The sequence below is a fragment of the Neofelis nebulosa genome, chromosome 8, assembly GCF_028018385.1.
Source record: "Neofelis nebulosa isolate mNeoNeb1 chromosome 8, mNeoNeb1.pri, whole genome shotgun sequence".
Taxonomy (NCBI): Eukaryota; Metazoa; Chordata; class Mammalia; order Carnivora; family Felidae; genus Neofelis; species Neofelis nebulosa.
In genome coordinates, this window is record NC_080789.1 from 126,530,726 (window position 1) to 126,544,711 (window position 13,986).

General features: G+C 42.3%; 1 protein-coding gene across 2 annotated transcripts in view; it reads right to left on the bottom strand.

Moving 5' to 3' along the window:
- TMEM236 (transmembrane protein 236) overlaps positions 1 to 13,986 on the bottom strand; it is a 53,508-nt gene that overhangs the window by 36,311 nt on the left and 3,211 nt on the right. Inside the window, exon 1 of one of the 2 annotated variants that reach the window (XM_058681786.1) lies at positions 57 to 481. The exons of the other annotated variant lie outside the window; for it this stretch is intronic. Within the exon in view, the coding sequence (XP_058537769.1) occupies positions 57 to 313 (257 nt within the window). The 5' untranslated portion in view covers positions 314 to 481. Of the gene's footprint in view, positions 1 to 56; positions 482 to 13,986 lie in introns of those variants that run through there. 2 annotated transcript variants of the gene reach the window in all.

Sequence of the window (13,986 nt, forward strand, 5' to 3'; positions counted from 1 at the left end):
AAATTCTCTATGAAAGCATCACAGAGATTCCTTGCTTTAAGAATCCTTTTACTTACCATCCTTTAATTTTTTTGGAAAAGGCATGCTTCCTGTATAAGAGAACTTTTATGGGAACCCAAATCAGCAGAGTCACTGAAGCCACATAGGCAATCGAACAGGAAACAATCAGCCAATAATGTGTTTTCTCAGGGTTCCCCGTCGTTGTTTGATAGGTGGTGGCAAACTGTTCCACAATCACAAGCGTGGGAATGGAGAAAGCAGCAAACTCGAAAAGCTCAAAAACCAGGAGCTTGATCAGTTTTCCAGAAACCATCCTGAGGAAGGGCAAGCTGCTGAAGATCAAACACTCCCCCTTTGATGGCCAGCAGCATATGGACACAGATACTCAACGACGATTAAGTTCCTTGTACCGAAATCACCAACCGGTGACTTTTTATTCTTTTATTGACCCTCATATGGTTCAATGATCTTCCAGCTTAACAAGCGAGGTCTCTTAAAGAAACAGAACAGTTGTGGAAATGACCACTTAATGTGTTTGCACAGCCATTATTCAGGGTCAAATGAACTTCTGAATATGTTTTCGAGGCACTGGTAAAAAAGCAAGTCTTTGTAGCTTTGATTGCTAATTTGAGCACAGAGAAAAATTTATGCAATATTTAAACACCTGTTAAGTAGAACCACCGGAATCACCTAATTTTAGACTTAAAGGAGAAGAAGAGCTGTAATCCAATCCCCTATTTTTATATCTAAGCAAATCCAGGCAAAAAGAGATACCCCAAACCTGTGTCTTCATCGTAGAAGACTACCCCTCGCTTTCCTTCAAAGTGCTTTGAGAAGGGAGTTTGGATTCACATTGCCAACCTCCTAACCACACTTCTTCCTGGTACTTGAACTATTGATTCTTGCAGATAAATTGCCACTGTGGCACACGTTAACATTCTTATTTTGCTGGTCAGGAAACGAACACGGTGATGTTAGAAACCTGTTATCAGGATTAACATATTAACAGCAGCCTATATCGAGTCCAAAAGCATATCAAATATTTAAAAGGCAACAATCACCTCCATGAATATCCTTCCTTCCAAAACTTTTGAGCTCCTATGACGAGCACTTTGCTTTTGTTAGGTGCTGGGGTGTGAAGGTAGGTGAAGGACAGTAGGTTTCTGCCCTAAAAATGCTCACAGCCCAGTGGAGAAAAGAAACCTGTGAACAACCAAAATAACTGAGGTCAGAAGCATAACGTAAATGCTATGGTAACTTAACGCAGAGAACTTCCTCTTCGGGCTGTGTGAAGGGGAGGGAAAGAGAAGGACGAGGAGGCAGGTTTTGGGGCATCAGTGACATTCCAGATCCACACACACACACACAAAAGACAGGAGGCCATAGTGGTTCTGAGAATCTGGTGTCGTGTGGCAGGAAGTAGGGACAGGTGATGTTAGGATTGGCTTTGGGTCGGAATGTAAACATTCCATGAAGGATTTTGGTGTGGTGTGGTGTGGGGTGGTGTGTGTGTGTGTGTGTGTGTGTGTGTGTGTGTGTGTGGCAGGCAGTGAAAAAGCAACGTCGTCCGGACAGAGGAAGCACTTACTCCATCATTTGGAAAAGGAAGTGAGTGCTGGTGTGGAGGAAAGGGCAGGAGCAGCGCCCACCTGGAGGAGGGAAGGCAGTGGGGAGCCACAGAGCACCCGGAGGGAGAGCCTTGGCTACAACCAGTGAAGGAAGAGGGGGGAGGAGAGCACCCGACCAACAGACCCTGAGTCTGATTCCTTCCACATGCTTGCCTCTTTAGACGGCTTGCCCTGTGCCTGCTGGCAGACTGACACAAGCCAGTATTTTTCTGGGTCCCTCGGGCCCTCTGCAGAAGGGGCCATGCGTCGCCTGGCTGCCCAGTGAACCCAGGACGCTGGCGGCAGTTCTGAGGGTTAACGCCTCCTGCCCTCCCGCTGCAGAATTAGGCAGCCGCATCCTCCAGCTACTTTATCTGGACTTGAACAAAATTTCTATTGAAGACAGACGAGACACAAATTATATTCTAACCTCCTGGCCCTCTGTCTCGAGTCATCAGTGCTATGCTGTAGGGCAATTTCTTCACAGACTTTGTACATTAATAGGAATTGTGACCTGAGCATCTGAAGACAGTTGTTGAATAAAACTGCCTGGCTCCACGCAAAAGGACTCTTGCCTGGGTCTATAATTCCATTTGAAATGCTCAATTTTTATGCCCACATAGGGGAATGTAAGAATGACACGCGCTCTGTATGTCTCACCTAGAATTTTCCTCTGGTTCCTAATCTCTCTTCACCTTTACCTTCAAAGACAACATTTGTGTGACGGGACCTGCTGCTGTCCACGACATGAACTGCACTGATAATAGTACTTTGTTGGAACAGGAGGAAGGCCGTGATTCCCACCCTCTATCGACAATAAGCCCACCCCCATGTAATGGAACAAGCACCTGTGTTAACACTGTTCGTGGAACACTTTCTACGAGCAGATCATGTAGAGACACAGTCCTTCCTAACTTACATTCTGACTGGGGAGATGTTACAAATGCACAGGTAAGGTCTGAGAAGGTGTGATCCTGGAAGGTCAGGATGCTTCTCCAGCCACATCTGGATGAATAGGAACCCTGGGCTACAGAATGTCCCTCCATAACTGGGCCACTTGCTGCCGCTTGGAAATGTGAACTCAGACACATAGGGAGAATTTGGTCAGTGGAATGAAGGGAGGCCACGACTCTGAGTCAGGATTAAAACAACCCAGACTGTACATGCTTGTCACCCTGGCCTGTTGTGACACTCAGGACTCATTTGCTGAATGAACAAATGGAAGCCAAATGGTGAGAGAATAGAAGAGTGAGTACACAGAGGGTGAGAAGACAGGGAGATGCCAGCACATCAAAAAATGCCAGACCCTCTGTTGTGGAACATTCCAGTTCACATGTATTCTTAAAAACAGGCTCTTTGTTCTTTGCAACTGAAAGAGCTTGAGTACAACACAAAGGAATAGATTTCAGAGTAGGGGCCAAGGGACACCCGGGTGGCTCAGTCCATTAAGTGTCTGACTTGGGCTCAGGTCATGATCTCACAGTTCGTGGGTTTCACCCCCGCGTCTGGCTCTGCACTGACAGCTCGGAGCCTGGAGCCTGCTTCGGATTCTGTGTCTCCCTCTCTCTCTGCCCCTCCCCTACTTATGTTCTCTTTCAAAAATAATTAAATATAAAAAAAAGGGTAGGGGCCAATATTACACAAAAACAATGCGTAAAATTACTGGGTGATTCAGAAGAGAGGGTTGAAAAAAATCAAAGCAGAGTTGATCAGAGAGGTCTTCTCAGAGGAGGTGAGTTTTGGCCAAATTGATTTTTGTATTGACTCAAAGCAATATCCATATATTACTACAGCAAACTTCTCTGTATCATACAATGACATTTTCTTTGAAAAATAGTTCTGTGGATGCCTGGGTGGCTCAGTCCATTAAGCGTCTGACTCTTGATTTCAGCTCAGGTCATGAGCTCACGGTCCCAAGTTCAAGCCCTGCATCAGGCCCTGTGCTGGAGGTAGGGAGCCTGCTTGGGATTCTCTCTCTCTCCCTTTCTCTCTGCCCCTCCCCCACTTGAATACTGTCTTTCTTTCGCTCTTGCTCTCTCTCTCTCCCTCTCTCAAAATAAATAAATAAGCTTAAAAAAATAGTTCTAAGAATGTTCGTGATGCAGTGAGGGGTAGGAGAGTGAAGCAAGTTGCAGATGCTGTGTATGACAATGTGAATGGTGCAATCGCATTTTTGTTTTAAAATATTATAGTTGTGGGGCACCTGGGTGGCTCAGTCGTTTGAGTCTCCAGCTCTAGATTTCCACTCAGGTCATGGGATCGAGCCCTGAGTGGGGCTCCATGCTGGGTGTGGAGCCTGTTTGAGATTCTCTCCCTCTCCCCTTACCCCTCTCCCCTGATCATGCTCTTTCTCTCAAAAATAAGTAAACAAATAAGTGAATAAACAAATAGGGGTGCCTGGGAGGCTCAGTCGGTTGGGCGCCCAACTTCAGCTTAGGTCATGATCTCATGGTTTGTGAGTTTGAGCCCTGGGTCAGGCTCTGTGCTGACAGCTCAGAGCCTGGAGCCCACTTTGGATTCTGTATCTCCCTCTCTCTATGCTCCTCCCCAGCTTGTACTCGGTCTCTCTCTCTCTCTCCCCAAAATAAATAAACATTTAAATAAATAAATAAATAAATAAAATCACAGCTGTGGATTTAAGCATAAATTAAAAATCCAGAAATATACTCACCAAACTGTTAACAGAGCTCCTGTGGGGAACGGGTGAGGTAGGGTGGAGGGGTTTTTACTTTTGATTTCTTAATATTTGCATAGCTGTAATATTTTACCAGCATAAAAGTTAGAAAATAAATTAAGATTAATAGAAATCAATTAAAGAAAGCAATTCTGGCTTAGTGAAATGTTTACACACTATTTTTTAAATCTTTCCTCCACCAATTTGTCTTCCCTCACTTCTCAGCAGAAGCAAAATAAATAAATTCTACTTCCGCTTATCCCTTAAATGGCGGCACAAAAAAGCAGCGAAATAGCCAAGAGGCAAGCAGAAGACGAGAAGAGCCTTGGATAACTATTTGCCGGCTGGGTAGTCAGGGTTGACTTTTATCACCTTCTCCTGATCTCACATGAGGACGGGAGGAGAGTAGCCTTCATCCTGCAGGCCCTGCTCTGAGACCCTTCCTTACTCTCCTTCTCCAAGCAGAAGGAAGCATTTCCTCCTTTGAGTCAAAACCCCTTTTGAATCCTTCTGGATTCCTCCCCTCTTGTACTGTAGCACTTCTCTCCCTAGTTGTAGGCACACTGGGTCCCCTATACAACGGGAAGCTCTCTGAAGGCAGAGAACACCTTCCTTCACCTATGTCTCATTGTTTCCCAGCACAGTGCGCATTACATAATAGGCCCTTGAAAAACATTTGTGGAGGGAATGGATGGAGATGAAGGCTAAGAAACGTGGTAGGCAGCAGGGGGAAGGTGCCAGGCTTAGAATGGCCAACTCATCTTTTATTCCAAGGGGATTCTTGTTCCCACACTGACCTTTCAGAAGGAGAAATTATGTATTACCCGTCCCAATACAGTCTGCTCACTCAGCCTATGGAGCTTCAATTTCCTTGTGTGGTCCCAATTTTAGCCCCCAGGTTCCCTTGCTTTGTAGCCATAGCTCCTTAAGGTCTCTAGATAAGAGAGAAAACAAAGCCCCTGGGGACTGCAGAGCTTTTCCATCTCAAGAAGCATGTTAGGAAAAGACCATGCCTCTTTGCATGCATTTACAAGACTTGATAGGTCCCAGTGTTGCCATTTTCCCTACTTTTTCCAATCCATATGTCCTCAAAAATGCATATTCCACAATGGATATGAACCAATAACGATGGAGGCTGGAGATGCCTGATTGGTATTTTTCTGCACCAAGGCATAGCCTCAATTATTTCCAAGTCCTCAGCCCTTCGAAAGTGTCTATTTGTCTAAAATTTCCATAGCGGATTGGGAGGCACAGAAGGTTCCCTCACCAGGGACAGAGCGACAAGCTAGCTTGGCAAAGAAAAAGAACGCTATTATGGCAACATTAAGCTCCTGGGAGGAAATAATGCCAGACCCCGAACTTGGAGACAAAGACAAAAGGAGATGAGAGAGGGTTTGAAATCACCTACCCTTCAGCTGAGAGCAGTTTATGCCAATCCTGATTCTTTCCCTTCTAATTCCCCTGACGCGGCCGCCGTGCAATTGCACTGCCAGTAACTGGAAGGACATGGAGGGGGGACATTTGCACACACACCACCCACATTCTTTCCTTGTATTCATCCAAGACTGATTCAGACAACTCTGTCCCTTACTCTGCTCTTTAATGCTGGGTTTAACAACTTCCTGGTAGGAAACAGATCTGGTTTTCTGGAGCTGGGTCTGTGGTGGAAACACTGAGTCTTGTGGTTAGAACTCACTTCCACGTAGGAATGTTGATGCAGTGTTTTTTATTTTAGTAAGCAGAAGATATCATGCTGTTCAGGGTAACACCTGTTCTCCACACTTCCAACTGTCATTTCCTTCCTGCAGGCAGGAAGTCAAAAATTGTTATAGTCTCTTAAACTGTTATAGTAAGATCATTTGTAATCTCAAGGTTTGTTCATTGTTTTCCGTGTAGGGTCTGTGAAACAAAATGGACCGACAGCCAGGAATGTTCTGGCATATCCGTGGTTTGTTTCCTGTGATCGTATGGTGTTGATGTTCAGAAAGGCAGGAGCTTCTGGCAGTGAAACTGCTCTACAGATCAAGCTGGATCTACAGAGAGCCTAGGGAAGAAGTGAAAGCATGTCCCTGGGCCTAATTTACTGACTATTTACAATTCCCAGAGTATTTCCAAAACACAGTACTGGTCCTCATGGGCAGGCATCACCAAACAAATCACTTGACGTGAATTCAGTAAGATCGTGTCACTGTCTGATTACACCCCTTTTACCCATGTTATGTTATCACAGTCCAGACAACATTCAATTTATATTGTAGGAAAAAAAGTATCATTACATCTCTCGGGCTATTAAATAAACAACTCTGTAAGAGCAGACACAACAGCATATTCACTTTTGTGACCCTTTCAATATCTGGAATTTAGAGACTCTAGTCTTGAAATTAACAAAATGTGGACAATGTCTGTACTTTTTAAAATAATCATGCTTCCCTGAAATACTGTTTCTATTAAAAGTGTCCAGATCTCAAAATTTTCAAGAAGGAAAGATGAATTAAGACTTCCCATCACACAAATTGTGCACAGTGGCATATAAATGGGAGCTAATAATCAGAAATAGATTAAAGGAAAAAGGAAGTCACTTCATTCTTTACAATGATTCTCATATTTTATTTATTCATTTTATTTTTTTAATGTTTATTTATTTTTGAGAGAGAGACCGACCATGAGCAGGGGAGGGACAGAGAGAGAGGGAGACACAGAATCCAAAGCAGGCTTCAGGTTCTGAGCTGTCAGCACAAAGCCCAACGCAGGGCTTGAACTCACGAACTGCGAGATCATGACCTCAGCCAAAGTTGGATGCTCAACAGACTGAGTCACCCAGGCGCCCCTCAGAATTTATTTTTTAGGGGACTACAACAATCTGGGTTGGCCTTTCGATATTCCAAAGTAACAAATTAAGGCCAAAAAAAAAAAACCCCTATTTAAATTAGACACAACCCTAAATAGTGTATATTCAGCCCAAAGGTCACAAAAATTATTTAACCTATATTTCCCAAATCTTCATTGCGAAGGACTTGATAAGGTTGTGGCTCTCCAATTTTTTCCTACTTAAGATAAAAATAACTTGAAAACAATATTATTAGACATGGCCACATCTTTGCAAAGTACACAGAAATGACAACTATCCAGTTATTTTGGTTAATATAGATAAAAAAATAAAATTTCCAACTGGTTTGCCTAAACGTAGTGCTCCCTAATTCCACTGGGTGGTGCAAGTTTTGTTTTGTTTTAATTGCAGATTTTTAAAATCGGCATTGTGAAAGGTATCATGGGTTTGGAATCTTCTAACCTAAATTACTCCTTTTAAAACTTAGACTACAAAGGCATACAAGATGTATGTCTTCTTGTACTATGTATATTTGGCCCATTTATTTCTAAAAAAAAACATTTAATGAGTAAGTTCACTTACCTCTTCTCTGTCCAAAAAGCCACCCAGTGGCTTCCCATCTTGTTTAGAGTAAAAGTCCAAGAATTTACCAGAGTTTCCAAGGCCTTACACAATCTCTCCCCAACCACCTTTCTCTCTTAATTTGCCATTACTTTCCCTCTCACTGTCCCCTTCTACATTCTCCAAACACACCAGGCATAGAAGCTTCACCCTTTATGAAGCCATTGTCCATTCTCCCCCAAGACATCCCAAGAGCCAACTACCCCACTTTCTGGAGGTTTTTACATAAATGACACTTTCACTGTGAGACTGCTTATCCAAAATTTCAACACATCCCCCTCTGCAATTTCCTATTCTTCTTCCTCCTCTAATTTTTCCTCTTAGTACTTAACAACAATAATGATGTTTATTTGACTTACTTAAAATATTAACTGTCTGCTCTCCAAACTGGAACATAAGTTTCCTCAGGGCAAAGCCTTTTACCAATTTTGATCTCTGTTATATACTCAAACCTAGATTAGTGCTTGGCGCATAGTAAGATCTCAATAAATATTCATTGACTGTGTTGCAGAATGAATTCACAGATGAACTGAGTGGCTTCTCTATGCTAGCTTCTGCACTTATTCTGGGGAACAAAGTTGACCAAGGCATACTGTTTGTCCCTACAGGCTTACTGTCTAGTTGAATGGACAGACATTTCCATAAGTCATTTCAACAGAAGCTCAATGAGATATGTACACCCATGTCATTAAGGAAGCAAAGAGGAGAGTTACGTGGGGATTCAGACAAAAAAAGAAGTTAGGCACATATTGTGCTCAAGAGACTAGTTTAGATATAGAAACACAACACCCAAATATGAAGATCAAAAGGGACATTTTAAAATATCTTGAGACAAATGAAGATAAAAACACAACATACCAAAGCTTAACGGATAGAACAAACAAGTACTAAGAGTTTGTAGTGATAAGAAAAATCTCAAACATACCATCTAAATTAAGACCTCAAATAAGCAGAAAAAGAACACCCTAAACCCAAAGTTAGTAGGAGAAGGAAATAAAGAAGTTAGAGAAGAAATAGATGAAATAAAGAGTACAAAAACCAACAAAACTAAGAGTTGTTTTTTATTTTTAAGTTTAAAAATTTTTTTTAACGTTTATTTATTTTTGAGACAGAGAGAGAGCATGAACGGGGAGGGGCAGAGAGAGAGGGAGACGCAGAATCCGAAGCAGGCTCCAGGCTCCAAGCTGTCAGCACAGACCCCGACGCGGAGCTTGAACTCACGGACCACGAGATCATGACCTGAGCTGAAGTCGGACGTTTAACTGACTGAGCCACCCAGGCGCCCCCTAAGAGTTGGTTTTTTTTTTTTTTTTCCTTTTTTTTTTTTTCAACATTTTTTTATTTATTTTTGGGACAGAGAGAGACAGAGCATGAACGGGGGAGGGGCAGAGAGAGAGGGAGACACAGAATCGGAAACAGGCTCCAGGCTCCGAGCCATCAGCCCAGAGCCCGACGCGGGGCTCGAACTCACAGACCGCGAGATCGTGACCTGGCTGAAGTCGGACGCTTAACCGACTGCGCCACCCAGGCGCCCCAAGAGTTGGTTTTTTAAAACAAACAAACAAAATCAACAAACCCTTAGCTAGACTAACTATGAAGAAAAGAGAAGACTCAAATATATAAAATCAGAAATGCAGGATGAGACATTACAATTGGTGCCACAGAACTGAAAATATCATAGGAAACTATTATGAACAATTATAATGCCAAAAAGTTGGACAACTTAGAAGAAATGGATACATTTTTAGAAACACAAAACCTAAGAGTGAATCAAGATGAAACAGAAAGACTAAACAGATCAATAGCAAATACTGAGATTGAATCAATCATCGAGAACCTCTCCCCCCAAACAGCCAAGGACTGACTGCTTCCTAGCTGAGTTCTAGGGAAACAAAGGCAAGAGAAATGTAGCTTAAATTAAATCTCCTTACAGCTCACAGCCCGGTGAGAAACACCCGAAACATGCAGAGTGTGATCTTGGTCAATGAACTCATGGCTGCCACGCTTCCTTAATGTTTTTGAATTATTAAAGACTAAAAGTAACCTTATGTTAATAGCAGCTGGCCCCTCGAGGTCCTGAAAGCCTTGCTTTCAGATTCCTTAGAGACTTATGCTCTCTCTAACCCCCACTAACTTAAAAGTGTATCATCAGTCACTCCTCACAACCCCAGTGCAGCTCTTTCTGCCCATGGGTCCTGCCCCCATGCTTTAATAAAATCTCCTTTTTGCACTAAACACGTCTCAAGAATTCTTTCTTAGCTGTTTGCTCAAGAACCCCATCATTTTGGCACGCTTACATGGGGCTTTGAGTCTTTCCATCTGGACTCTGAGCCTTGGTGCAGACTTGGTAAGTATTTTCTCTTTTCTTCCTTTACTCTCATTTCAGGGGCTTTTCAAGGAGTACGGTCTTATTGGAACACGTTCATGGAACACTTATTGGAATATTTTTTTTCAGTTGCTGCTCAGGCTGCAATCCTCTAGCCCATGGCTAGTCTACGGAGGAGGAGAAAGCCTGCCTTTTGGCTGAAAGTTAGTACCCTGGCCAGAATGGTAATAAGACCCAGAAACTTGATGCCCTCTCTTTATTCCTGTCCTTATACAAAGTTGTCTGTCTTGGGCAGGAGACAACCACCTAAGTGACTAGCATGGCTGCTAATCTTAAGACTCCCATGTGAGGTTTCCTCCTTATTGGTCTAATATGATCCCCTCCACATCTCTGGACTAGCCGCTTCTGGCCATGAGACCACCACTGGGAGCCGGCCAAAACCAGTACCCAATTGAATTAAAACCCAGCAAGGAACCATTTCCTAGGGAAGTTGTCTATAAAGACTGTATGTGTTGGAACACTGCTTAGATAATGATGGATTTCTCTCTACTGTTTTCTGTCAGTGTCCTCTACTAACTACTTAAATTACAGAATTGGGTAATTCCCCTATATAGAACTTTTCTAGTGTTTTCCATGGGTTAAATTGACACAGACTTCAAGGAAACTAAGGCATGACCTTCATGGCATGCTCCTCAAGACAAGGTAAACTAAGGCACGACCTTTTACAGCACACCATCTTATGGCATGTCATGGCATGTCACGGTACTTAGGTCCATACGCCAGGCACCCATTTGTAGCCTAGGATACAATGGGGAAGCAAAGGGACTAGCATCCCTTCTCCAGGGGCCCTTAGTGGCTGGTCGGTGATCAGAGCGATTTTGTTTGAGGGATGCCACTGGTCGCTTTGACACCAGGAACCTCTGACATATCCCGCGTGGGACGCCACCCTGGAGTCACGGGTCATTTTTGGTAATGGACCTTCTCAACTTTTCTAGAAACATGGATCTTCTTGTTCAGTCCCCAAGGACTCTCCCTTGGGATGCCTTTTAATCCACTGGAATCAATTCGGATTGCAAAATTTAGGAAAGGACCGATCTTCTGTAACAGTGTATAGCCTTAATACAATCTATCAGATCTCCTCTGCAATGAACAGGACAAGTGGACTGAGGTACCCTATGCCCAGGCTTTCATGGTCCTAAATCAGGATCCAGAATGGAGGGCCTCTTGCAGAGTGTGTTTGGCCACTAACCAGGCTGATAAACTCTCTCCTGATATATTTGGAGGGTTGTCTAAACACACCCTTCTGAATAAACCCAGGTTGCTGGAGGAGACACAGGCCATCCCTAATGAAGTGGACTCTGACATTCTCACTCACTGTCCCTCCTTCCTAATAGACTCAGGTTACTCTACCTGTACATGGGAGCTTCTCCTTCCTTCATTCCCTGGGTTAATGACTAATAATTGGAGTCAGTTGTCTCTCGTTAGTCTACCTCCGGAAGGAGAATGTAAGGAATATTCCCAAGCAGCTGCTGAAACTCCTTTTTGTTTCAGGGAAGTTCCCTGTCTTCTCCGGCCCAACATGGACTGCCCGTTTCCATTTGGTGGACAAAAATTCTGCATCTGCTCATCTGTCTGAACCGACAGGTTTTAGGACTAGGAGACCACGTTCTCTGTCCTCTGGGTGTTTATCCACCTCCAGCCTTCCCTGAAGACACCTCGCCTCTTCTGCCTTCCCCTCCCTTCCTCCTGTTTCTGCACCATTTTGGATGCAGCCTGTATCTTCCAAGCCTCTGGCACCATCAGCTCCTCCTCCTCCCCTCGCTGTCAAAGAGTGCAGGGCACCCTCATGGACTTACACCACCCACTTCAGATTTCCTCACTGGGGCCCCAGGTAAAAAGTGGCATGGTGAACAAAGTGATGGACTTTTTTTTTTTTAATTTTTTTAATGTTTATTTATTTTTGAGAGAGAGAGACAGAGTGCAAGCTGGGGAGGGGCAGAGAAAGAGGGAGACACAGAATCTGAGACAGGCTCCAGGCTGTGAGCCATCAGCACAGAGCCGGATGCAGGGCTCGAACTCATCAACCACGAGATCACAACCTGAGCCCAAGTCAGATGCTCAACCGACTGAGCCACCCAGGCGCCCCCAAAGTGATGGACTTTTTAAGTGGACCCAAATGGAACATATTTGGTATTTGAACTAATTTAAGTTTGTTGGCTTAATTAAGATGGCCATGTCTTTAGAGTTAGCAGCATTAAATACAAAACTTTTCCGACCTAGGCTTCTTTAAGGTCAAATAAGCTCGTGGATATCTCTGTTGCAATTTGTCAGAAAAAAGATGGCTGAAAATAATGGTTCCTTTTGTCTCTCGCAAAGTTTTTGTGGGTAATTGTTAAGATAGCTTTCAAGAGCTTTGGTAACCTAAAACTTTAAGGTTTTGTTTGGATGATAAACTGTATTGAATTCATTGGACATCTAGGTCTTTCCAAATTGGATAAAATGCTGACATATTATTAAACACAGGTTTGTCTTTTTGACTTAGTGCAGAGAAACTAAGGATATTTGAGGCTGTTGGAAAATTTGCTTTGTGCTTAGTTGATTCATAACTTTTCCATCTAAAATATTCTGGTGTCACACTTCACAATTGGTTACTACTTAGTTTTCACTGGAGACTAAGGTTTCTAAGAGTTAAAATTCTTATGAACGTAATTAAGACTGACGGAAGGAAAACAACTCTGTACGTAGAAAAGTAGGATATATGTCAAAAAATATATTAGGAATGGAAATACATTTTTGTTGAAGGTAAAAGAAAGTAGTTTTGTCCTAAATGAAACTGGTTGTTCAGAGAGACATGGCTTGAGACAAAATGTGAATGCAAAGGAAAATTGTAGAAGGTTGGTGAAGGGAAATCTTTTGAAAGGAAAATTTTGGGTGGTTAGGATGGACTAAGGTTGAAACGAATGGATTTTTAAAATACACTGGTATAAGATTAAAATTCTGCTTTTCTCTCTGTTCAAGGGACAGTTTTCTTGGATTGCGGATCTGCTCTTGATTAAAAAAAAAAAAAAAAAGTAAACAAATGTCTTTTCTCTTTTGTCTGCCAGAGAAACCAAAGCTTTATGTTTTGTCTTTATCAGGTCTTTGATCACTTAGTTAAAACTTCTCAATGTTAAAGGAGCTAGGCTTTGCTAACAACTATATACCCTACATATATGCCTTGAGAATCTCTTATTGCCACCTTGGTTAAATAAGTAATTAAGATTTGTAATGATCTATAATCCTATTTAGGATGTGCTTTATAACTTCCTAAGGTTTTAACAAACTTCCCAGGATTTAAATTGTCAATGAAATCTTTTTGACCAAATGGGCCTCTTTATTTGATGTGTTACCTGGAAAACCCTGTCAAACAAGCAATGGAAAACCTTAGGTCGTATTGCTTGGGTAAATGCTATAACTGCTCAAATATAATTATATATATAATTCCTAAAGTTTTAATATGTTTTGGTATAAGGTCATCACCAGATATTCCAATTATCAGAGTGCTATGTGTCACAGAAATAACTGAGTTTCCTTGTCAATTGCATCATAATGAACGCTCCCCTCAGATTTTTGACCATGTCCATTTTTGAGTCTTTTGTCATTTATAGTTCTTGTTCTGATGCACTTACAAAATATGTTTTATGTTTAAGGAGATTTATAAAAAGGACTTTTAGGACAAGTACAGGTATTTCACATCTTTAAGATCATAAAACAAATGGGTAAAAATTTCCAGAATTAAAAACCTGTATTCAAACTGAACAAAAATTAGTAACACGGGACTAAATAAATTGAGGATTATAGATTGTGTGACTCTTGTTGGAAATATTGCTGGTTCTCTGTTTGCTTCTCCAGATTAAGGAAACTTTCTCTTAAGATACCCATAGCATACAGA